Source organism: Mytilus edulis, chromosome 11 (genome assembly GCF_963676685.1).
Source record: "Mytilus edulis chromosome 11, xbMytEdul2.2, whole genome shotgun sequence".
Taxonomy (NCBI): domain Eukaryota; kingdom Metazoa; phylum Mollusca; class Bivalvia; order Mytilida; family Mytilidae; genus Mytilus; species Mytilus edulis.
Window position 1 is genome coordinate 81,891,412 of NC_092354.1, and position 25,668 is coordinate 81,917,079.

Sequence of the window (25,668 nt, forward strand, 5' to 3'; positions counted from 1 at the left end):
TAATTGACACAGCAAAATATAAACAAAATCAAAATTGGCTACTGAGCTTCAAAGTAACACTCTAGGTCCATCAACAGTGCAGGGTATCTACACAGTGGTATAGTAATATATGTTAACTCTACCAATATCACTGCACCAGATACGTATTGTATTGATAATGTGCTAAAACCTAAGAAGAACACAAAAAAAAGCAGTCAAACCTAAACGAAGAATCAAAGTTCTACATAAGTTAGATGCATGACTCTATAAAAGGAATTCAAAAACATTTTTAACAGCAAAATATAAACAATATTCATATTGTCATTCCTATACTTAAGTACTGGTTACTGAGCTGCAAGGTAAGGGTTTTGGTGACAAACAGTCAACCAGTAGTGGTATATTACACAGTGGTATAGTTCCTATACTTAAGTACTGGTTACTGAGCTGCAAGGTAAGGCTTTTGGGGACAAACAGTCAACCAGTAGTGGTATATTACACAGTGGTATAGTTCCTATACTTAAGTACTGGTTACTGAGCTGCAAGGTAAGGCTTTTGGGGACAAACAGTCAACCAGTAGTGGTATATTACACAGTGGTATAGACTAGTAAATTAATATTAATATTAATTCTTCCAATATAACTACAGCAAACACACATTACGATCATTTATATCTCAAATGATGCTGTGCTGGATGTCATGTTCAAGGTCTAACCAATCTTAGAGAGCTACCATTAGATTTTTATTGAAAAAGGGGGGATAGGATAATATTTGAAAAAAGGCAGTACAAGAGTTTTGAGTAAAAAAGGGAAGGCAGGATGAGCATTTTGACAAAAAGGAAACGACAGAATGACAATTTATTTAAAATAAGTCAGCACAAATTAATAAAAAAAAAAAATGCAGGACCAAATAGAGTGGAAAATAAAAATGCAGGGCACAGATTACAAGTACAAAAAAAATGCAGAACAAAAATGAAATCAAATGGTTGATCCCTAATTTAAATATAGATTTATATCCTGTTTTTTGTCGTTAGGTTCATGTCTAATTGACGTACAGCCTCATCCCTTGTATAAATATGACAGTAATCATGCACACATGGTGTTTTATTGTATAATACAACAAAGAAATACGTACACAGTAAATTATAAATAAGTTAATTTCATTCCATTCTGACAGATCATGTCTTGGTTAGAATATACTTATAACTATACGTACGTCATAATTGCTAATTAAATCATCTTTTTAAATGTCGCTAATTTGCATAAAAATAATTAAATGTTGACATGCATTCCACGTTAAAATGGACTATATCTGGAAATTTGTGATTGTGTGTATTGCGTTACATCAAGTATATTGTAAGTAAGATATCATATTTAACAATTTTTTTTTGGTTTTGCTTTTATGGTTGAAGAAAATAGTGTGTAATACTGGTACTTTATCCTTGCCAAACGTTGTTCATTTCCATTTCGGACAATATATGCCCATACAGTGTAATACTTGATCAGCCATAGACATATATAACCTGCCATAAAAGTTAAAAGCCAGTAAAAAGGGATTTGTCAACTGTCGCCGATGTCTAGGGTTGGGTCATTGAATAAGGTGACCAGGTTTTAAACATTTAGGCCTTATCACCGACAAACTTTGTGTTTTCTTTTTATCATATTTTGACTGTTCATTTCAGTAGGCTCTTCTCACTTTACGAAAATCCTATATCTGCCACTGCTTAATGTCTCTTTTTACCCGAAAGTGCTTGAGTACCGGACCTTATGTTGAGCCCCTATAGTCCCTCCCCCCTTTTTTTTCATAAATTCCGGATTTCTAATATATATATATATATTATTTATTTGTACCATATGTATACCAATTTACACTAAATATACATGTTTACAATCAATGTGCCACTCGACTATCGCTCTATATAAATATACAATAATAAAGGGGAATGGACTATGGGCGCTCAACATAGGGTCCTCTCCTAAAGCACTAATGTAAAACAAACCCTGTTGATTTGTTCTTTAGAAACGTCTCCGTTAAACGGAATAGCAGGTTGATTATTTGATGTAAAAAACTTATTTAACAGAATTCCATATTGATTTATATTATTAAATTTGGCTGAAGCATATAGAATATGGCCCGGATTATTTAGAGCTCACCATATGGTGTTCCGAGTTGTTTTCCTTATATATAGGCGAAGATCGTATGTAAGCCATAAATTATTATGTGGTAAAATTTGTATGGGCGGATATAAATTGTTATTGTGCAAAGTCCATGATAACATTTTTTTTTTAGTTTTTTCAGTCTGAAGTTAGTTATAAAATAAAATTGAGAATGGAAATATGGACATGGCTCTTCAACACAGCGAGAAATTCCCGAAATTTGTTTTTTTTTAAAGGTGTACATCTTTTTTTTTTTTATCATTTCCAATATATTTGTTAGCGGCAATAAGTGAAATTAGACCTTAAGCTTAAATCCTAGGCAATAGACCAACGCCTAGGCAGTAAGTATATATACTAAATGATGTTAGGCATTAGATAGGATTAAGCTAAAATCCTGGAAAATGTGTGCAGGTAGGTATAAAGCCTAACGCCTAAAACATAGTCGCGAGTAAATAAAAGACATTTATTCATTTAAATAAAAAAAAAATTGTTACGTAATATTAGCGTTAAATAAGAACTGAAGTTTAAAATATCATCTTCCTGAAATAAAAGCACAAGTCAAATACTTAAACTCCTCAAATAATACTTTTAAAATATGAAACTTGTGTTAAAATCATTAATTATCATTAGTTGTGGAATTGTGTCATCGACTTTTGTACTGTCTCCCGTTTTAATTTGCAGCTGCATTGGTTATTTAAACATTTTAATTTACATAAAATTGAAAATGGAAATGGGGAATGTGCCAAAGAGACAACAACCCGACCATAGAAAAAAAAAACAACAGCAGAAGGCCACCAACAGGTCTTCAATGTAGCGAGAAATTCCCGCACCCGGAGGCGTCCTTCAACTGGGGCCGTATGCATAAAACATCTTAACTTAAGTATTCCTTAAACTTAGATTTCACTAAGAATTTCCTTAGTTAAGTCAAATTCTTAAATGGTATGCATAAACTTACTTAAGTATTCACTTAACTAGGGAATACTTAAATCGGAACCTTTCTCTAGTTACCGTATGATAAATATTAGCTCATCACATGTACTCATCCGTGTAAAAGTTTGTTATGATTATTTTAATGTATTGATCAATGCATGCTTTTATTTTAAAGAGCTGGGGTTAAATTGATATAGACATGTAAAACAATTCAATAGAACGTAACATAGTTTAATGATGAACAATTGGCGCATATAAGAAAACGCTTTTTATGGTTGATGCTTTGACGGATGAGCATTGGCAATCCAAAACTTTCCTCTACTTAATCTTTAATTATCTTTCATGGGTGTAATATTTTCTGGAGACAACGATATGTTTTAAACTCTAACAAAACATGATCAAGGTTAAATCAGTGGCGTAGCACAAGACTGAGTACAGCATTGTAAGCATGCATGTGCTAACAAATAATTTTACAAAATTTTTCAATAAAATGTTCACTTATCGTTGAGCTTATTATGCGCTGCCATCTCCCTGTCCAGAACCCTTGCCTACATTTGCTTATAGTTTAAAAAAATCTATTTTGATGTGAAATTAACATTTTTATCACTTCCCTTTTACAACAAAAAAAGGGGGAGGGTAGATTGTTTTCCAGAAATCCATATACAAACTAGGGTATATTTCAAAAGTCCTACAATCTTAACAAATTATTACAGTAAGTATATTCTCCACATCTTAACGAACTTAGAAATATTTTCGAACCGCAATATATCTCTCTGAATATATAAGGTAATATAAAAAAATAGTTAAAAACGAGTAAGGTATCACAAATACCTTATATAACCGACGAATCTGACTGCCGTAACAGTGATTCCAAACAATCAACCTAATTGTTTCATATCCCCCCCCCCCCCCCCCTTTATGAAAGAAATCCACCTCTGGTAGGTCATAAAACTTTTCGATATTGTCCCGGTAAGTGAACAAAAAATTAGGGTATGCCCTTCATCTTTAGAATAAAACTGAATTGAAAGTTCAAATGACGCACCACCCCCCCCCCCCCCCCACCCAACCCCATCCACCCGGCAAAACAGAAACCACCCCCCCACCCAACCCAATCCACCCGGCAAAACAGAAACCACCCCCACACATATATAAAGTGTGGTTTTTCATGCTCTCTTCATTCCTTGATTCGGTTTTTAACTAACGGTTAAAATTGATACCGCGCGGTGTATTTTAATAATTAAAAAAAACCGTGCACGTACAAAGTAAACAAAAGAAAAAAAGTACCATGAATTACATGTGTGTAACACTCAGTACTTTTCGGTATACATAACATCGAGATTAGGAAATAGTATATATAACTACCCACTGTTATCTCTTGATTTGTTGATTATACGTGATTCGAAGAAAATAACGATGATCTTTAATATTTACTTATTATTTAGCAATAAATAAACGAATAATTAGTTTATTACTGATATATATATTAATCAATCAAATTGTAGGTAACATAATAATGTTCTACCAAAAACGCAAACTTTCGACTAATTTTTAACTATTTTTGAAAATTTAAGGTAGCTCTATAGGTACCTTAGACTTAAGTGTTATCTTAGGCGTTTCCTTAGTATAAGGAGTTTTAGACATACCACTTAAGTTTTGTGGGCGTGACTTAAAACAACTAAGATTTTACTTAGGAAATACTTAGTTTAAGATTTTTTATGCATACCACTTAGATAAAAAGGGCGGAGTTTCCTTAACTTAAGTGTTTACTAAGGAAAATCTTAACTTAAGTAGCTTTATGCATACGGGCCCTGGCCCCTAAACAAATATATACTAGTTCAGTGATAATGAACGCCATACTAATTTCCAAATTGTACACAAGAAACTAAAATTAAAAAAATACAAGACATGCACATTTGAAAAATCCTTGACCTCCAGACAATGACTGCATGGCATTGGAACGACCATATTTTGATCAACTTCTGGTGTCCCTGGGTTTTTTTTGGGGTTTTTTTTTTTTTTTGCTTCTGGCCATCATAGTGTTTGCCTGTTTCCATAGCTCCAGAACAGTTTCAAACTTTGAAATAGATATTGATAACTATAGGTCAAACCTAAAAAAAAATGAGCAAATCCCATACCGGTTATTACTAGGAAACCCATGTTGTATCAAATTATTTAAGGTTTGCCCAGTATTTTTGTTTAAAACTGGTCTTTTCCTCCAGGTAACTTCTTCGTCTTCCATGGTTTGCTATGAATTAAATATCGGGAACAAATCCCGGTACTAGTACTTAATTTTTTTTCTGTAAAAATTTGAACATGCATTTTCTTACCTAAATTGACGCATTTTACCACATAACCGATCGTTGATGCTGTCCAAGTGTTTGAATTATTGTAAAGCTCCATACTTGAATAAGAAAACGTTTCATTGCAGTTAAATGCACTTGTTTAAAATCATACTAAAAAGCTCTAAAAACAAGAATGTGTCCCCAGTACACGAATGCCCCACTCGCACTATCATTTTCTATGTTCAGTGGACCGTGAAATTGGGGTAAACCCTCTAATTTGGCATTAAAATTAAAAAGATCATGTATACTAAGTTTGAAGTCGATTGGACTTCAACTTCATCAAAAACTACCTTGACCAAAAACTTTAACCTGAAGCGGGACAGATGGACGAACGAACGGACGGACGGACGGACGAACGAACGGACGGACGAACGAACGGACGGACGAACGAACGGACAGACGGACGAACGGACGAACGGAAGCACAGACCAGAAAACATAATGCCCCTCTACAATCGTAGGTGGGGCATAATAAAGAGGTTGATTTAACTGGTGATTTGAAATATAACATTTATACCAGCATTCTATTCATGTTTGCATTGTGACAAAAAAGGGACAGGGACTGTCAATTATCCAGTAAGACCAACTTCCTTATTTTCATTATAACTTCAGTAAATGTCTCCTTGAGTAATTCATAAAAAAAAATCTAGTGTTGCGATCTTAAAAGGAGTAGTGTTACTCAACCACATGCTTATCATTTGGAATGGCTTTCTCAGTTGAAAAAGTAAAATGTTTCTAATCAATTTTGCGTTGTTTTCGAATTACACCTTACCCAATTCAAGGACCTCGTCATGCAGGAGTTGTCGCATATCATATATTATTTAATTTTTTTTATTTAGAAAAATTAAAGGTCGATATTTTGGTTTGCGTCAATTTTGCACCAATTGTTATTTTAAAGATGCATCATTTGCACCAAATAGCATTTTTCAAACTAGGTTTGAATTATTTAAAGAAGCATCATTTGCACCTATTAGCATTTTCAACGGTAGCAGTCATTTAAAGATGCATAGTTTTGGAAAAATAGTATTTGTCTATGCTATCAGTTATTTAAAGGCGCATTATATGTGCAACCTGTTATCTGTATGATACAATATGCGGAGTCAGGGTGTGTGGGAACCCCTCCTCCTTTGTGGGAAAATTTGGTAGATTATATAGAGAATCACCGAAGCATGCCTGGAGCCCCCCCCCCCCCCCCCCCGCCCCCCCCCCCCCCTTTGGATCAGTGAGAGGGTTCCCTTATACAAGTTTTGGATACCGTTACAGTGCATGATTCGTATGGGGATAAAGATGTTCTGGAAGAGGAGCTAGTTGGTTAGTCCAACTGTCGGAGGTCAGCTATGATTGAAACCCTCAACCGAGTATTGTCAATGCAATGTTCTCAGATGGTTTGACTGTACTATTGTTAGAACAGCTCTAAAATATGTGACGAGATAGTTGCTTAAATTAAATTCAATTAAGAATAATTGAGAGAAATTACTCGGTGTCCTGTGTAAAAAGGGGGGGGGGGGCTCTGTTAGTAAGATTTTTTTTTATTTCCATTTAAAGGAATAGTTAATATTTCCTTGCATGTCCTAGAGTAGTATGTATATCGTCCTTGTCTTTTCTACTGTATAATATGTACATCTATCATCTCACTGACAGTTTATAAAATAACATGTTCACAACATATTCTAGTACACAAATGTTACTGAACAAGATATTGACATTGCCTATCAACAATTTTATACCGTGACCTATTGCTCTCAATTTATTTTTTCTAGCCAATGTATATTGCCTTTTCTATCCAAAGTATATTGCCCAAAACGTGTCAGTGTCTGCCTTCATATGATTTTAACTAAACAGATTAATAAGCTCTAAGCTTTCTCATTCAAAAATATTAACATCATTGTCTATATAAGTATGTGAATATGACAAAGTATTGTCATCTGCATAATTATATAATGAGCTGCTTGATACAAAAAGAAAAATATCATACAAGAACGTGTTTAAAAGTACAGGTCCTAAAATAGACCCTTGTGGCAATTCAGATCATCCATGATGCTTTAGTTTTAAAATTAATAAATTACAAGTTTTAGCTTTCTAAAAAGCTATGGACTGCTTCGTTCTACACTAATTTATGGTTATATAAGTGTGCATGCAGTGGCGTAGCTAGGCTATTTTCAGGTGTATGCCCAAACCTCGGCGAGGGGTTTGATGACCCCAATCGGGTCCAGGTTAAAGCATCCACTGGTAGTGGGTTCGAGGGGGCGAAGCACCTTGAAGCTAACGAGTTATGGAGAATGAGATACCATTTCTGTCATGAAAACTCATCAATAGCAACATACTTTAGAGTCTAATTTGTTTATCCAAGGAATTGTATATTTAAATATACAATTCCTTGGTTTATCTCTTATGTTTACTTTATTCATTGTGTTGATTTGGAATCTAATGGTCATTGGTTTAAGAGAAAATGTCCAAAGCAGTTACTTTAAAATATGTATAAAAGGAGCCGCACTCGATGAAAACCCCTTATTTGTGCAAATTTTGTTGATGGACATAAAGTAATAATTACATTAAATGTATGTTTCACTATAATGCGTTATTCTGATTGGTTAACTGTACATCACGTGTTATTCCATAAGCAGTTGTTTCACACAATTGAAAACTTTTCATTCATGATGACACGAGGTCCCACAATAAAGTGCACAGGTTAATGAAATTAAAACTTGATAAAAGGCGTGTTTTCATGATCCTATAAGTAAAAATGTAATTATAAGTATTGAATGCTTTTTTTTTGTAACTTTATAGGGTTGTAAAAGCGTTGACCGTGCGCACATTTTATTTATGAAGCGCTTCCGCGCTTCATACAAAATGTACGTCGGTCAACGCTTTTACACCCCAATAAATTTACAAAAAAGAGCATTCAATTCTTAAATGAATTTTCATAGATGTTCAGGTGTATTATGAGAATTCGTTAAGCGTTCCGTGAAACCCTGGTTCTCGCGAAAAGAAAATCCATTTATCAGTTACCGGTTTTAAAAAATCAAACATTTTCTTAATATATATTTTCTTGATCTGGAATATTTTAACTTCAACCCAAGTTTCATGATAAACTCTAAAGGTTTTCAATTTTATCATGTAAAAAATACTAAATTCCAGACCGTCTTTTAATTTCGGAAAGATAAGTCCGTCTGTCAACTGAAAAATGAAAAAAAAATACTTTCAAAATTTTACTTTAATCATAAAAATGCTTCTTTTATATTTAAATTTTAGTTTCTTGTGTACAATTTTGAAATTAGTATGGCGTTCATTACCACTGAACTAGTATATATTTGTTTAGGGACCAGCTGAAGGACGCCTCTGGGTGCGGGAATTTCTCGCTACATTGAAGACCTGTTGGTGACCTTCTGCTGTTGTTTTTTTCTATGGTTGGGTTGTTGTCTCTTTGGCACATTCCCCATTTTCATTCTCAATTTTATTCTGCCAAAGATTCATAAAATTTGATGAAGGTTTGACAAAGTAATTGATATGTAACATACTTTAACCCCAGACTGTATCTACTTGTTAATTTCAAATAGATATTCCTTTTATCAGTAAAATACGGGCAAATTAAAAATATTATTTTATCATTATGCTCTGGATTTTAATCACAAAAAGCTTCTGTCCAACTTTCGTAAAATTTCATGAAGGTTTGATAAAGTTGATGATATTTAAAAAAAATCTAAACCTAAATGGTGACGACGCCAACGAAATCTATGATCGCTATGTCTCGCTTTCGCGACATAAATGTCACAGGCTCGAAAAAAAAATGCAAACCAAATATCGCATCTCAGCAGATAATTAAATGCTTTAAACAAAAGGAAAGTTAGTAGAATTCACAGTAGATTCAGACTTTGACAGAAAATGAACAAATATATAACACGGTACCATTAGATTGAAAAGTAAGTGTCGTCACTTTTATTCGCAATTATAAAAGCTACTGAAGAAAGATTTACAGGGCTGATGTGCTTTTAACCATTTCTTTTTAATTTATTTACATTAAAATATTTTTTTACCAAAATTCAAGTGTACGCCCGGGCGTTTTGACGTAAACGTAGCTACGCGCATGGCATGTGGTTATTAAATTAGTATTGGAAATGTGGTATATTAAGATATTGATTGATATAAATTGGATGTACTTTAATAGTGTGCGTTATACACCCGTGTTTTATAAAAATTAAATATCTTGTTGAAAATTCAAACAATTATAAATTAAGACACGACTCTTGAGGTGTGCCTTTCTGGAGGTGTGCCTGTATTGTCAGGAGATAGGAATATTGTTTAGCGAAGCAAATCGTGCAAATTTCAGAGTAACAAAGCAATTAAACACGTATTCATAATTGATATTTCAATATTGAATTTATCTGTGAAATGTATCCCAAATAAAACGATCATGAATTATTGACAGTTGATCGAAACTGAAATACACATAGTTAATTTTCCGGCATTTGATGTCTTATCCTGGACGAGAAAGTCTGTAATTCTTTATCTCATTTAAGCCAATAGCTATTGCTGTATCTCAGCCTCATTATAATGCAACCAATCAGAATCTATACGTGATAAGTCATGAATTTATTCAAGATGGCGTGTACTATTTCAAATGAAACTAATAGCGCCGCACCGTGATGCAATTAGCAACAGAGCAGCTATATATTGGTTATCATCATTTGAATAATACATAAAGGTGAATATTATATCTTGCAGGTTATCGTAAGCTACTGTGTGAAAATGAAACCGGAAGTATAAGATGTGGAAAGGGGGAAACAATCCGTATAATCCGCGGGAAATATGGTCGTTCAGATGCAGTCACTTGTTGGTCAAAAGAAGACCAATTAGGAAATTGTGTTTCGGAGGACTCCTTGGTGAAGATATACGATCTATGTAATAGGAAAAACAACTGTATATTAACTGCCTCGGGTGGAGTGTTTGGTAGCGCATGCTCCAACTCCAGTAGTTATTTGGAAATTGAATATTTCTGTGAAGGTAGGTGTGACGTATATATATTCCATTCGTCACAACTCGGCCGATTCCGTACTCATCGAATGAGAGTAGCGGAGTCATCCGAGGATTGCCGAATGGTATATATCTAACAAATAGATTAAATAAATTGATCACCAATACATAAATCATATTCTCCAAGACTGAAGTACCAATCAGTACACATTCAAACGGATTTAGCGTAAAAGAGGGACAAAAGATACCAAAGGGACAATCAAACTAAAAAAATCGAAAACAAACTGATAACGCCTGGCTAAAAATGAAAAAGACAAACAGACAAACAGTAGAACACATGACACAACATAGAAAACTAAACAATAAGCAACACGAACCCCACAAAAAAACTAGGGGTGATCTCATGTGCTCCGGAAGGGTAAGCAGATTCTGCTCCACATGTGGCACCCGTCGTGTTGCTTATATTATAACAAATCCGGTAAACAGTCTAATTCGGTAGGTCACATTCATGAAAGGGAGGGGGATTGTAGTTACGACGTAAGGAACATATCCGATATCATTTGTAAAACGGTTATTCCATAATGGTCAACCAACTCGTGATAGCGTCCGTAAAATTTACGAAAGGATGATTTCAACTTCACCATTTGGAACTCTTGGTTTAATAGCTTCCTTGTGACCAGCATCCCTCTATCAAAAAAATCATAATGACAATAAAAAAATTAAAAAATTAAATAACAATAAAAATCGAAATGTCAATAAAACAGAACAGAGAAAACTAAAGACCCAGCAACACGAATACAACCAAAAACTGTGAGTGATCTCAAAATGACATGTGCTCCGGAAGGATAAGCAGATCCTGCTCTACATGTGGCACCCGTCTTGATGTTCGTATATGTACAAAAAACGATAACTAATGCGGTATAGGTCACAGTCGTAAAAAAAGAGGACGGGATTATAAGTTTATAAATTGATGTCCCGAAAGAAGAAGTTTTTTCTGTATATTTATATAGTTTATTTATATATTTCTCTAGGAACTGTTACTGTGTGTGAAGGTAACGTAACAACGATTGACTGCCCCGACCTCGGAAGGATGTCAATTATAAATGCTAATTATGGGCGGAGGAATACAGTCACGTGTCCACATGGACTCATTAGACATAACTATTGTTTGACAAAGTTCTCGGTTGATGTGTTATTCAACGTGTGTGAAAACAAACCATCCTGTAGATTTGATGCTTCAAGTGTGGTGTTCGGTGATCCATGTCCTCCTACATTTAAATACCTTGAAGCTATTTATAGATGTTTGTAAGGAAATACTTCCTTTTGAACGACTCTGTTGACGGAATAAGCATAAAAATAGGCATAAAGTAGAGTTCAATTTGATATCTGGCCGTTTTTGAAATCTTTAAATTAAATATACATACAAACATTTATTTACGGCTATATAATAAAAGCTTTTGAATGGATTCGAGTCTATGGTTTCGAGTAAATATGCTACATAAAACATCAAAATGAGTTTATATTACTTCATTGTCTTCCACCATATGATCATTTGAGCACGAAAACCAAATTGGTAGGAAATATGTGTGCAGCAGTCCATATTGTTCTATCCATTAAGATAAAATAAAAAAAAATAAAAAAATGTTACGGTTGCAAATTAGACAACTTTCCAAGAGAAACCAAATGAAAGAGTTAACATATATAGGTGTTCGTACATTTTCAACAATGAACAATCATCAAGCATTATAATGAGCAAAGCATTATAACTGAATTATACCTGCTAAAATTCCAGTAGGAAATGCTTCATGAATTTTCATAACGAGAACAAATTAACTACTGTTACAAAGTAAATTAACGAAGGGCGGGAAGTTTGGACAACCTCTGAATCATAAAGTTCGGTACTTTATATAGCCTTGAACACATGTACACAGGTTTTGTGGTGAGGTTGGTCGCTCATAATATTTAACCCTGCTACAATCTAAATGATCCTGTCCCAGAGCCAGAAACCTTTTTTTCAATTGTTCTTCTCGTTGGGTGGTGTATGTCAAACTTTGTTCTTTCACTATTATAACATGAATAGTGTCTTTGATTGTCTCGCTCAGTTTGTTTTATTTTTTCTGTACAAGGACTACATGTACAATTTTTGGAACTTATTACCGATATTTTACTTGAAATGAGAGTATTTTGGTGATTTGTTAAACGCCGTCACATATCCATCTACCAATGAAATGTCACTTTATAAACTGCGTGTGTCCCGAGGCAAAAATATAAGAGAACATACCTTATTGTTTGCCTTCTTGGAATATGTTATCTCTTTTAACCAAAAAAATAATAGGCTACGAAAAAAACTTGGGGCTTCAACCTCCATTTTATTACTATACAAATCGATAAAGTTTAGTGTTTTAATATTTACACTCGTGTATAATAACTGTTGAATTATTTCACAAAGATCAAACTTAGAACTAATTTGCGCAATTCAGACTTGGTTTACTTCCCTTGAATAAGAATAAAAACCATTTTTATTATTGACAAACGTTAGTGATATATTTTACTGATGCCGTTTTTGTGATAGATAACGACTTCGTTAGCTTAAGTTATAATAATAAGTTATTAACATATATATATATATATATCGTAATAACACAAACACGAATTAATTGTTGAATTTACATATGATTTACAATATACAATTTACTAATTATCCTTATGTAATTTTACCTTTTATCCAATTTAAACATACAAGTGACATAATAATACACAAGACTATAAAATATATGAAAGAGAAAGAACATTATTCTTTTTTCTACAGTCTACAGTAAATAAAACATGTTTTCATCCGTTTGTGGATTCTTAGAAATTTTAAAGAACTTCTGGACAATTTTAAATCTCGGTCTATTTCTGAAACTCATTCTAACATACTTTTGAATTTTTAACAGAATCAGAATCAGAATAATTTATTATAGTGCCACATACCAATATAAAACACAATGAATACATTATTACATAGTATGCGATTAAAAATTAAATATTACAATTAAAATATTGGTACCCAGCCAAATTACTGACTTATGAGACACTTTAAAAATATAACACATATTATAAAACAATTAAACTAATGTACTAAAATATTACTATACACAATATCTCCTTCGATAAAACATTTGATATAAAGTTTTAACCCTGTATGCCAACATTCCCCATGTGAAATTATAAAATTGTTTTGTATAATCATTGAACGACAAAATGTCTTCCTATGTGACGTATGAATTTTGTGACGTTAGACACGCGAGGTAATGAATGTGTTTTTAATTTGATAGATGCGTTTGTGCTTTTTTTTTATAAAATTGTTTCTTTTAAAATTGTAACACAGTGATGACTGTTTTTCTCATATTTTGACGACTTTATTTATTATGTCTGTTTTGTTCACACATCGTTGTAAATAACGGAATTTGATGAGACTGTCGTACAAATGAGAGGTTTAGCGCTAAACCAGGTTCAATCCACCATTTTCTACTTCTGAAAATGCCTGTACCAAGTAAAGAATATAACAGTTGTTGACCATTCGTTTTTTGATGTGTTTTGTCATTTGATTTTGCCATGTGATTAGGGACTTTCCGATTGAATTTAACTCAGAGTTCGGTATTTTTGTGATTTTACTTTTTAAGTCACAAATCACACAGTTCATATATTGACATTCTAATTGTTTCTCTCATTATACATTTCACTTATACTGTTTACAATGTTAAATAAATTATCACATTCTCCACAAGAAAATATAAAATCAAATTTGTTTTCTTTACCCATTGAATTAGAACTGGGGACATATTCTATTTTCGAAGGCTATTTTGTTGTATCCGGCGTTTAGTTTTACGTTTTCGGAAATTAACATTACTTTTCTGCGAAACAAGATGACGTTTCCGGGAAAAAAAAGTCTACGTTTCCGCAAATAAATACCTTACTTTTCCGGGAAAATAGTTACGATTCCAAAAAAAAAAAATTATTACTTTTCCGAACAAATTATTAAATATAAGGAATACCTGTTGAACGAAAACAAAGTAAACATAAACATGAATTAAATATTAACAGAATATTTATAGCCATCACGTCGTACAAACCGTTTACAAGTTTTGTGTTTTGTTCAACAAGGAAGTCCATCTTCTCCTTTTCCCCCAGTAAGCCAACCCAAAGAAATGTGTCAGCCATTTTCCAAAATCCAAATCTTTGTCCTCGTAATCGACACTAAGACCTGCATACTGAATTTTTGGCCACCAACTTTGTCCAAAATGAAATTAAACCTACAACAACTAATTGTAGCAGTATGGAATGTTTTAGTCAAAGCAATATGCATTGCACATTCAAAGTCAATATGAACTGCCTCGGGATGGAGAGTTAGTCTTCGGGTAGTACACACGTCAATTAGCAGACCCCATATTTTGATATAAAAAATAAAAATTTATGTAACATATAATTCAAATATATATATATAATTCACTACCAGGTAAAATTTCGGAAAAGTAGACTGCGCATGTGTGGAATGGTGGCGGGCGGAAAATTCAAGAGAGAAGATTTGCACCCTATTTTATGGTTTTAAGCACTCGTTTTTAACAACAGTGTTTTATTTGTACATTAATTTTATCAGACAGCAATTCTTCCTCATTCCGTCGTTCACTCCTGCCCAAATATCGTTCCTTTTGAAAAGTTGAACTTTATCTGTACATATCTGAAACGGCATGGACTGTGCGCCATCTTGAATGTATAGAAATTTTAAAAAGGCATTTTGTTTGTAAGCTTTTTATTTCTAAATGAAGTGACTTTTATCAAGAACTTTCATGAACTGCATCACCACACCAGCTGTGCATTATTTTACTTGCGTAGTTGTACATTTTATCCTGCATTTTATCCTGATTTTTATTGTAAAATTTTTACTTGCGTGTTTTATTTTTACCATTGATAGTATTGACTTGTTTATCATTGTGCCGTCATGGAACTGTCGAGGCGTAGTAGGCGTTCCAGAGTCACTAGGGTGCCGTTTACACCTTCTAAATTAAAATCTAAAGGTGCGAAAGTAGACACTGTAAATCTCACTGTACTCCCCGTAAACTATGAACTCGATAGGAGTAAAGCAATGAAGAATAAAATTGAGGCGGCTTCTAGACCTCACTCAGTAATATTATCTATGGCACGTGGAAACATTGTAATAACTTTTTCAGCAGCTACTTATGAGGAATTTAAAAGTGTAACAATAAACTATTTACATAGCAAAGGGCTTACCTTAAACACCACAGAGACTACCGAGAAAAGGGGGCCGTTGTTTCTGAGTCCACTGCTGTTTTTGAAGGAAATAACAAACTCTTTGTGTTAAATTTCTATAATTCAAAATCGAAGATTCTGTTAAATGATAATCAAGGTCATATTATTACTTTTGTGGAGAACTACTGGATACATATTTTAGACATTTAAGATAGAAATGACTCTTTTAGTGACATTAATGAGCAGATCCGAGAACGCAATACGCCTTTTGTATCTACCGCGTTCAACAACCAGCATACTATTACTTATTCTTATATTTTGGCATAATATTTCGTAACATTTTATCTAAATTTAAAGTTACTTTTTAAGTCCATAATTTACTTTAAATTTTGTGTAGGTTCTTAGTTTATTACCATTTTTTGAATTGTCATCATTAATGTAATGTAATTTTCATGAAGCTTCTTCACGAGGGATAAAACTATTTTTTTATTAGGGACATTGATTTTCCCAAACATGCGTAAAATTCAATTTAGATAGTAGCATTTTAATTTCGTACATATCTTTAAGAATATTAAAGAATGGTCCATTTGTGTTTAATCAGCAACTTGTGTAACAGTGCCTCTCTGATTATTAAATGTATTTTCATATAATTACATTAGATGTATGTTTCATTATAATACGTTATTCTGATTGGCTAACTGCACATCTCGCATTATTCCTTAGGCAATTGCATTACACAATAAAATTTATCATTCAAGATGACACGAGGTCCCACAATAAAGTGCACAAGTGAATTAAATAAAAACTTTATAAAAATCGTGGTTTCATGATCCTTGCTAAAAAATATAATTATTAGTATGGAATGCTTCTTTATGTAACTTCATAGGGTTGTAAAAGCGTTGAACGTGCGCAGAGTTTTAGAATGAAGCGCTTACTGTTGTGGACAATGATTTGATACTGTTGGTTCTAATTTATTAACTTAAAAGTTTATGATACTTTGAAAGAACCCAGAGCTGCAACTACAGTAGCCATCACTTGATATTCCATTATGATTAAAAAAACGTAACTTTTCCCATAGAATCTCCTATAAAAGTTCTTTCATTTAAAGGTCTTAATTGAGCAGAAATGCATAACTCTATTAATTGTTTACCATAACTGTTGGTGTCTTGTGAAATTTCAGGACTTCTTTATTTAAGCACAACATCTGCTATGTAATTAATTAGTAGACAATCATCTAATCTAGGCTGTCAACAATTTCATTTGTAATGTAGAAAATTTGGTAATATCTTGCTCTATTTTTTCAAATATTTGTTTATCACAAATATTTCGTATAGTGTACGTATGATGAGTTACTGGAGGTATATACATGGAGCAGATGAATAGATTTTTCTCAAAGCAAAAATAATATGTGTCAAGTTTAAATCACATCATGTCACTCATTGTTAAGACGTCATAAGTATGTCTTGTATAATCTTTTATGACTTGGCATCCACCTTTCATTCGAATAACCATCTGATTGTAGAATCTGAAATGAGATAAGAGATCTAAAATAAAAAGGCCATCGATAACGTACATGCTAATTATTTGGTCATGCACCCATACGCACGTTTTGTCTACAAAACATGGTATATATGTTTACCATTTCAGAAAATAAATTAAGAATTGAAAATGTTATAATAAATCACTAGGATAGCTGTACGATGGCCTTTATTATTACCAATTATTATCAGTACTATATATCCGATGAGGACGCGGTATGCCAGTATAAGATCATCCCGATGGCCGGAGGACAGCGGGTGATCTTACACTGACACACCAAGTCCGAATAGGTTAACCATTTTACACCCCAGCTATTCTAGATTAGATAAAACCCATTTACGCTTCATAAAATCTAGTTAGAACGCCACACAATCTTGATTATATATAATATATCATTATATAGTATATACCCTTTGTGAACCCCGGACACCATGTTTTAATATGTTAAATTAACTCTGCGTCCTAGTGTAGAGGTTTGAATCGTGGGTCTTTATGCCAAAGGGTTTGAGTTCGAATCCCAACATAGACGGTGAATATTTTCTAAATAATTGTAAGTTTAATTGTGAATTAAGCATTCCCGCCGAAAAGTTAATAAAACAAAGTCAAGCATGCAAAACAAAAAAAAACTCAAACTAGGATGATCTGGTAGTAGGGGTGATCCGACTCAGATCAACCAGTAGAACAAAGATGTTAGGATGTAAAGTCAATGAACGTTTTATAACAAAATTTTGCCTGCATTTAAGACGTGAAATAAACACCTTTTTCTTGATTTGTCACTCTATTTTGTGTGATAAACTGCAATAAGAGAAGCCAATATATTATGATAAAAAAAAAGTATATGCATATATGATTTATATACAAATAATGTATTGTACACGTTGTATACATTTTACATTTGATCCCCATTTTGATATTTTGTCAACAATAACAACATCTTAATATTTAAAGAAGTTGGATGAACAGTTCATTCGTTATTGGATAGTAGCTTTTAGAAGGCATCAGCCTCACGCCTGCCAAAACATATATACTTCATGATCATAAAAATGCACCGCAATTGAGGACTTTCCAGTGGACTGTGCCGTTGTAATAATTTTATGAAATTCTATATGTAACTTTGTTTTATGTAATTTTATTGATTTAGTTTGGATTCATCAATAGAACATTTGAAGTACAACCTTAGGATTTCTGTTATTCAAATCTATCGCTAATTTCTCTGTGTTGTTAAAGTAAATAACGTCACGATGATGCCCTAAAAGATTATACATTCACAGTAAATACCTTTACAACACAATATACTTACGATATTTGACACTTTTACCTCCATTAAGAACAAACAACGCTCCTTTACAATTTTTCTTTACATTTTCATCTTGACTGCCTGTTAATTTTTCTAATGAAGGCATTATATCTTCAAAGTCTCGTATTTTTTGTGCCACATCTTTATCAAAAGATAATGTCCAGAGAACTTTTGAAGCGACGGCCTGTTCTTCTATATTTTCTTGTTTAAACATTTCAAGAAATATTGGGAGAGCACCTGCATCAATTATCTGTAAAAATAAATGATAAGAACTTGTTCATTGTTAGTCGTATAATAACCTTCTGTTAATAACCGTTGAAATTTACCTTACATTACCCTTGACATTAACCAACATCACCTTTCTACTTAACATCAACCAATTTTTCGGATAATATTTTTTTTAGTTTATTTTGGAATCTTATATTTTTTACCATATGATGATGACCAGTAAGTATAAAAAAGAAGATGTGGTATTACTGCCAATGAGACAACTATCCAAAAAAGATCTGTTTCAGAAACAAATGTACATGGGACCAAGATACATCATAAACGATCGAGGTGCGGGTGTCAAGTACTTTTTGTACACTGAAAATATAATTCAAATTATAAAATTGATTGTACAGATAGCTATTTCGTTCTGTGCCTTCCTGTGACAAAATCAGACTAACACGGAATCCTTTTGTATCTGTAATCCAATAACTAACAGCTATTTACAGTATGTACAGTTAATAAATACCACATTGGAATAATCCGTCTTTTTCTTTCTAGTTCAACTGATAATTCTTCTATACTTCTGTTACTACTACTTTTACAATGATCTCTATCCAAAAACCAAAGAGCTGATAGCTCTGAGGTGGAAGAAGGTGAATAAAAGGTAACTTGAATTACCATAAAAGCAGCCCCACTAACCCAGGCTGCTTTGTTCCATTATCGTTATGATGTATTTTTTTTTCTTCAAACAAGAAAAGGTCAGAAGTACATGGATTTCCCACCCTTACAATCATTTTCTATGTTCAGTGGACTGTGAAATTTTCTGTGCATGCTTTCAATTAACAGTTCAGTAACTTTGTTTTTCTTTTGAAGTAGTATTGGTGTTTTTGCCCCTTCTGACAGTTAAGCAGCTATTAATCTACCAATGCCCCTGATCACATTTTCCTGATCTAAAATGAGCCCTAACTGACTTACTAAGTTGTGTCTTTTATTTTCTTCATTGCTATCATCACGTCACCAACACATTGTTTTTGAACAGATTTTATCCACAATAACTTTGCGTGTTCTAACTCTGCAGCTGTTAGAGGACCAGATGTCGTCTCTTTATTTAACCATTTATCGAATCTTAATACCCAAGAGGATACTCTAATCAAGCGGATAAATGAGGAAAATCTGCTACAATCAATGTCAAACAGATGCCAAACACTTGATTTCGAATTTCCAACACTGTTAGTTTCTCCGACAGGACCCTCTCCAGCAAGCAATTTGGCTTCATGTAATACTTTAGATACCTTGTATTCTGATTCTATCGAATTTTGATTGTCAACACTTATATTGTTAAGATTCCATCTAGGCCACTAATTTCTGTATTTTGTTAACCAAGAGGGATCATGCGACCATTATCTGTTTTCTTTTAACAGTGATACTGTTGTGCCTCTGCTTGCAATATCAGCTGGATTTTCCTTCGTAAAGACGTACTGAAATTGAATGTCTTGTTGCTGCCTAATCTCCCTTATTCTATTATCAACAAATGTTGCTAGAGGTTTTTTCGTTCCTATCCAGTGTAAAACACATTGAGAATCTGTCCAAAAAATCGTCTCACAGATAGGAAGTTTTAATTGCATCTTAACAAAGTCAATACAACGGACACCAATGACAACTGATACTAGCTCAAGTCGTGGTAAAGTTATTTTCTTATTTGGTACCAAGCGTGTCTTGGAAAACAGTAAATAAATTTTACATAAGTTGTTTTTCCTCAGTTGATGGCAGACAGCAGAAGCATAGTCTTTGGTTGAATCATCGCAAAAGCATAGTAATCTGAACGTAACTGTACCTGGTAGCCCAATAGATCTAGGAATATGATATTCCTGAATTTCATCTAAATCAAAAGAGATTTCTTTACACTGCTGAATATCTTCCTCTGTTAGTTGTTCATTCCATTCCATGTTCTTGTTCCACGTCATTTGGAGGATAGGCTTGGTTCTTAAAGTCACAGGTGTAAAATAATTCCAAGTGGATCATACACAGAAGCCACTCTCTGTAATACTTTTCTTTCATTTGGTGACTGGAAACATGCTATCGTTTCTTGCATTGTTCACCGTTAATGTATCATCTTTTATTGTCCAAGTTAATCCAAGAACCTTTAATTTTTCTCTATTCGCCTGATCTTCCTTGGGAATGCATTTAAAAAATTTCTGTGAATTTGATGCCCAATCTCTTAAGTTTATTTATGCATCACTGAATACTTGTTTTGCCTCTTTGTATAATGTAACTGCATTCTCTGTCGAGTCTACTCCAGTAATTACATTATCCACATAAATATTTTCTCTAATATTTGCTGATGTTGCATTTTTGTATGTGTCAAGATGATAGTCCAAAGTTGCTGCAAGTAGGAAAGGACTTGATACAACTCCAAATGACACTCTGCAAAATCTGTAAACTTGTACATTGTTTTCTACTGTTGGATGATTAATGTTTCTTAGCCAAAAAAATCTAGTTGCATCTCTGTAATTTTTTTTGCAGTTCAATTTGGAGAAATGCCTTTTCCATATCAGCAACTAATGCAATTTTGTTCATTCGAAAACGCAATAAGAGTCCACATAAATCTTGTAACATTACAGGTCCTCTGTGTAGGCAATCATTCAAACTTTTATTCTCTTGTTTTGATTTGGCAGACGCATCTTAAACTATACTAACTTTAGTTGTAAATTTGGTTGGGTCAACTACAGCATGGTATGGTATGTAATGTTCCAGTTTCCTTACTACATTGGTTTGACACTTTTTCTATGATGCTCTTTTTGCACTGGTCTGGAATAATCTTATCATTTAGATATAGAAAGATGTGGTGAGAGTGCCAATGAGACAACTCTCCATCCAAATAACAATTTTAAAAAAAGTAAGTAAACCATTATAGGTCAATGTACGGCCTTCAACAAGGAGCCGTGGCTCACACCGAACAACAAGCTATAAAGGGCCCCAAAATTACTAGTGTAAAACCATTCAAACGGGGAAATCAACGGTCTAATATATTTAAAAAAACGAAAAACGAGAAACAAGTATTAATTACATAACAAACGACAACTACTGTACATCAGATTACTTGTTTAAAAGGTCAGGATTGTTCTTCATCTTCTGAAAAAGTGACTTTAGTCTTACGTATGCAATTGCCTATTTTCAGGAAATTTTGGTAATTTTTCTTTACAAGAGTTATCTCCTCTGTAGCTTTTTTCTTCAAGATTAATCTCTTGCCCAAATTTTATGTTATCTTACAACTTCTGTTTCATTAACTTCTGTATTTGACACAGTTATTTGAGCTGTCTGCATCAAAACTATATCTCCGGATGACAACAAACTATTCTCTGCTAAGTTCTCTTCACTTGTAGCTATTTTACAAATTTTATCAGCTAGATGTGAAACTTCTTTATGCATGCTTTTTCAAATTTACAGTCTCTACTAACATGTCCTGGTTTGAAGCATGTATAACAACTACCCTTGATTTTCTGCTTTCTGTCTTCCATTGTACTGAACTTCTTCACTCATCACTTCAATGGTGTCCATCACAATATCTGCAAACCAATGAATTTCCACTGCCTGAGTTTTTCTCAAATGGCTTTATTGTCATCAGAGCTTCTGCAGATAAGTGTTTTCTTGGTTGAAAATTACTGCTGTTTGACTGGATTTTAGACTGCTGTTTTTCTTCAGAACTGGGACCAGTATATGTTTCCTTAGACTGACTTTCTGCAGCTTCCATAGCAGTTATGTAAGTATTGAAAAACTGACTTAACTTCCCTACTGTCCATCTTTCATTGTTACCTTTCTGTATTTCAAGTTGAATAAGGAATTCCTTTGGTAGCTTAGATGTTATCATTGAGATAAATACATCTGGGGGTACGTCTTAATGAATTGCGTCCAAACTACGTAAGTGTCGTTCCAGGTCATCATAAAGTCTACGTAGCTGTGTAGTTTGATTGAAGGTTTATTAAATCTAAATAGTGCTTGTTGACAACAGATTGAACATTTCCAAATCTTTCCTTTAGTATTGGATTGCTACATCGTAATTTTCAATTTTCATGGGAGAGCGTTAAGCCCGTTATAGCAGGATTAGCTGTTCCAAAAAGTTTGCTTTTCAAGTAATTTAATTTCTCTATTTTTGTCAAGCTTTGATTTGTGTGCACTGCTGCTTCAAATGAATCCCAAAATTCTGTCCATTTTAACTTATCTCGATTGTACGAAACTAAATTTATGAATTTTAACTGCACTTATTGTTGAAGGTTGACTTTTCCTCTGTAATTCGTGTAGTTGTAACTGTTGAAACTGTAATATCTGTTCTTGCATTTGTGTCTGTGTAATAAATGCTCCACTTAAAGGGGCACTAGCTACGAGATATATAAAAAATCTTAAGTAAGATTTTGTTTGTTCAATCAATAATGCAAGTGAAATAGTAAAATAATAATTCGCTTTTAGCAGCCAAAATGGTTTAATTTTGTCAAATTAAACGAAGAAACATTGATAATTACTCATTCACTTGCAAGTGAATTAGTCGACCTCATTGAATCCGTATTCATGTGAACTTCAATTTAACCCCTAACTAGAGACTGACAACGCATGCATTATACGTGTACAAGTTATTTAAAGGAAAAGAATGTCAACAATGAAAGTGAAACTACGGTAAATCATTTGATAACTGATTCGATCTATATAAAATCATTCTTATACGATTAAAAATAATGATAAACATACGTTTTTAATCTATAAGATAAAATCAAACAGACCTATAAAAATCCAATTGCACGTGTTGGTTTAATCTATTTATATCGTTATTTATGTTTACATCGCTTATATGGTCATCTGAGGTCAAATCAATAGTTAATAAGATGGCGTCTGGGCTAACATACACACGAAACGAACCTTCATATTATCTACACCATCCTCTGTATACTGTTTATTTTAGACCTTTGGTAGTTTGGATAAGTGTTTTACATTGTTATAAATCAAATATGACAATTTGAGTCAAATTGGTGACCAAGAATTTGACAGCTAGTGCCCCTTTTATATCTGTAATTTGATCCTGAGTTTCTTCCTCGAATATTTTTAATTCGTCTAAGTGCTGTGTTACACTGTCAAGCTATTTAAAATATATTTCACTTGCCTTTGTAAATTTTGCAATTTCACCTTCTTTATCTTCTATCTCCTCTATAATATAAGTGAAATTTCTTTCATACTATCTTCAAGTTTTGCTGCAAAATCCTTTAATCGTATAACTGCTGATAAAACTTGCCTTAAGGGCATACGATACAGTTACAGGGGAGGTAATGACGTTGCTAACGTAAAATGTTATTTTCGCGACGTCAAACTGTGACATATCGGGAAAAGATGCATTTTTCGACTGATTTTTATCATTTAAACTGATTTAATTTGAAAACGAGTTCATGGACCCCTATTTTTCAAAACAGCAATTTGTTTCATTTTGCAGGGAGATTATGTGACCCAAATTTTATAAAACTGTAAATAGAGGGTTTTTTTTAATTTTGATAAACATGCAGCAAAAAATGATGTATTTTCCTCAATTCATGAACATTTGATAAATATGAGTTATTTCTGAATTGAAAATGCATATTTTTTTAGAATAGTTATAAAATACAGAAATTACCGATTATTTAACAAAAAACAATTTGTGTTTATCTTTTATAACAAAAAAGTTATGTCTTTCTTTCGAAAAAGAAATTACGACCACAAATCTGAATTTTGAGCAAATATACAAAATTTCGACCTCATTTTACTCAAAAAGTAGCACATGAAGGTATATTTTTTATTACATATTTGAATTAATCAGGTAAAAGATAGACTATATGCAAATTTTCACGAACTTGTAAATACAGGATCAAAACTGTATCGTATGCCCTTAATTGTGCTGACAAACTTTTATCTTGAATCCCATGTGCTATCATATCTCCACTTTTGTCTAATTCTTTAGCTAACAAAGTATTGTACCTTGTACAGAGTCCTTTCAAATATGAGACTGCCATCTCTTCTGTGCACGTGGTTACTTCTTTTTCGTGTTCTTTATAAATTTCTTTTTCTGTTATTCCCGGGTTCCGGCACCATACAATGTGGCATAATCAGATTAACACGGAATCCTTTTATATCTTTAATCCAATAACTAACAGTTATTTACAGTATGTACAGTTTTAAATATCACATTGGAATAATCCGTCTTTTTCTTTCTAGTTCAACTGATAATACTTCTATACTTCTGTTACTACTATTTTTACAATGATCTCTATCCAAAAAAAAACCAACTTATCTTATATACTAAAATCATTAGAACATTCTAAATCTAGAACAAACTATAATTAACTAGAAAAATGATAAATATACTATTTTTAGTAACAGGGTAAATTCCGGAATTTGCCAACACTTTCTTAAACATAAATATACACAATTACTTTCATTATCCATCTAGAATATTCTAGCATGTTTCATTTACTATAATTAAAATAACAATGTAATATTACATAAACAGTATCATATAAAAGTCCAATGTTTTATAATTGCGTACTATTTGCAACACTTCCCTTGAAGTAGCACGCATTTGTAAATGCAACAGACCTACGTTTTTTTTTGTATAATAATATACAATTATGAACATCAGCCTTTAGCACAATTAAATTCATTAATTTAGAGGCTGCAAGCCGCCTTAATCACCCACCAAGCATAAGACTCATCAGTGACGCACTTATCAAAATATTTATAGGATTATAATTTAAACGTCAATACTTATTAAAAGGTGTCAATTCACTTTTTTCAGTTATTTTGATTAAATTGAACTTTTAGATTTTGACTAGTTGATTGTTACTCATGCTGACAGTTTCTCTCTAATATTCAAGATCATACCCAAAACAAAAACTATAGCTAAAATCGACATTTAAACGGCAACAAGTTCTATAAAAATTGACAGACCATTTCGGCCAAATTTAAATATTTATAAAAGGTATTGG

General features: G+C 32.9%; 2 protein-coding genes across 2 annotated transcripts in view; one reads left to right on the forward strand and one right to left on the reverse strand.

Annotated features, from left to right (window-relative positions):
• The first annotated feature begins 1,182 nt into the window (after nucleotides 1-1,182).
• On the forward strand, nucleotides 1,183-11,798 carry LOC139496418 (L-rhamnose-binding lectin CSL3-like). The gene is made up of 3 exons (XM_071285009.1): nucleotides 1,183-1,331; nucleotides 10,126-10,404; nucleotides 11,406-11,798. The coding sequence occupies exons 1-3, from the start codon at nucleotides 1,277-1,279 to the stop codon at nucleotides 11,681-11,683; spliced, it is 612 nt and encodes a 203-aa protein (XP_071141110.1). The 5' UTR covers nucleotides 1,183-1,276; the 3' UTR covers nucleotides 11,684-11,798.
• Nucleotides 11,799-17,941: 6,143 nt separating this feature from the next.
• The window catches only part of LOC139494655 (uncharacterized), a 63,173-nt gene continuing 55,446 nt past the window's right edge, over nucleotides 17,942-25,668 (reverse strand). Inside the window, exons 20-21 of the mRNA XM_071282816.1 lie at nucleotides 18,464-18,710; nucleotides 17,942-17,958 (exon numbers count right to left, since the gene is read on the reverse strand). Coding sequence (XP_071138917.1) covers nucleotides 17,942-17,958; nucleotides 18,464-18,710 — 264 coding nt within the window. The remainder of the gene's footprint in view (nucleotides 17,959-18,463; nucleotides 18,711-25,668) is intronic.

Coding starts and splice junctions, on each gene's coding strand:
- LOC139496418 (XM_071285009.1), top strand. CDS start 1,277: ATGGACTATATCTGGAAATTTGTGATTGTGTGTATTGCGTTACATCAA. Junction 1,332..10,125: donor TGCGTTACATCAAGTATATT/GTAAGTAAGATA, acceptor TATATCTTGCAG/GTTATCGTAAGCTACTGTGT. Junction 10,405..11,405: donor AATTGAATATTTCTGTGAAG/GTAGGTGTGACG, acceptor ATATTTCTCTAG/GAACTGTTACTGTGTGTGAA.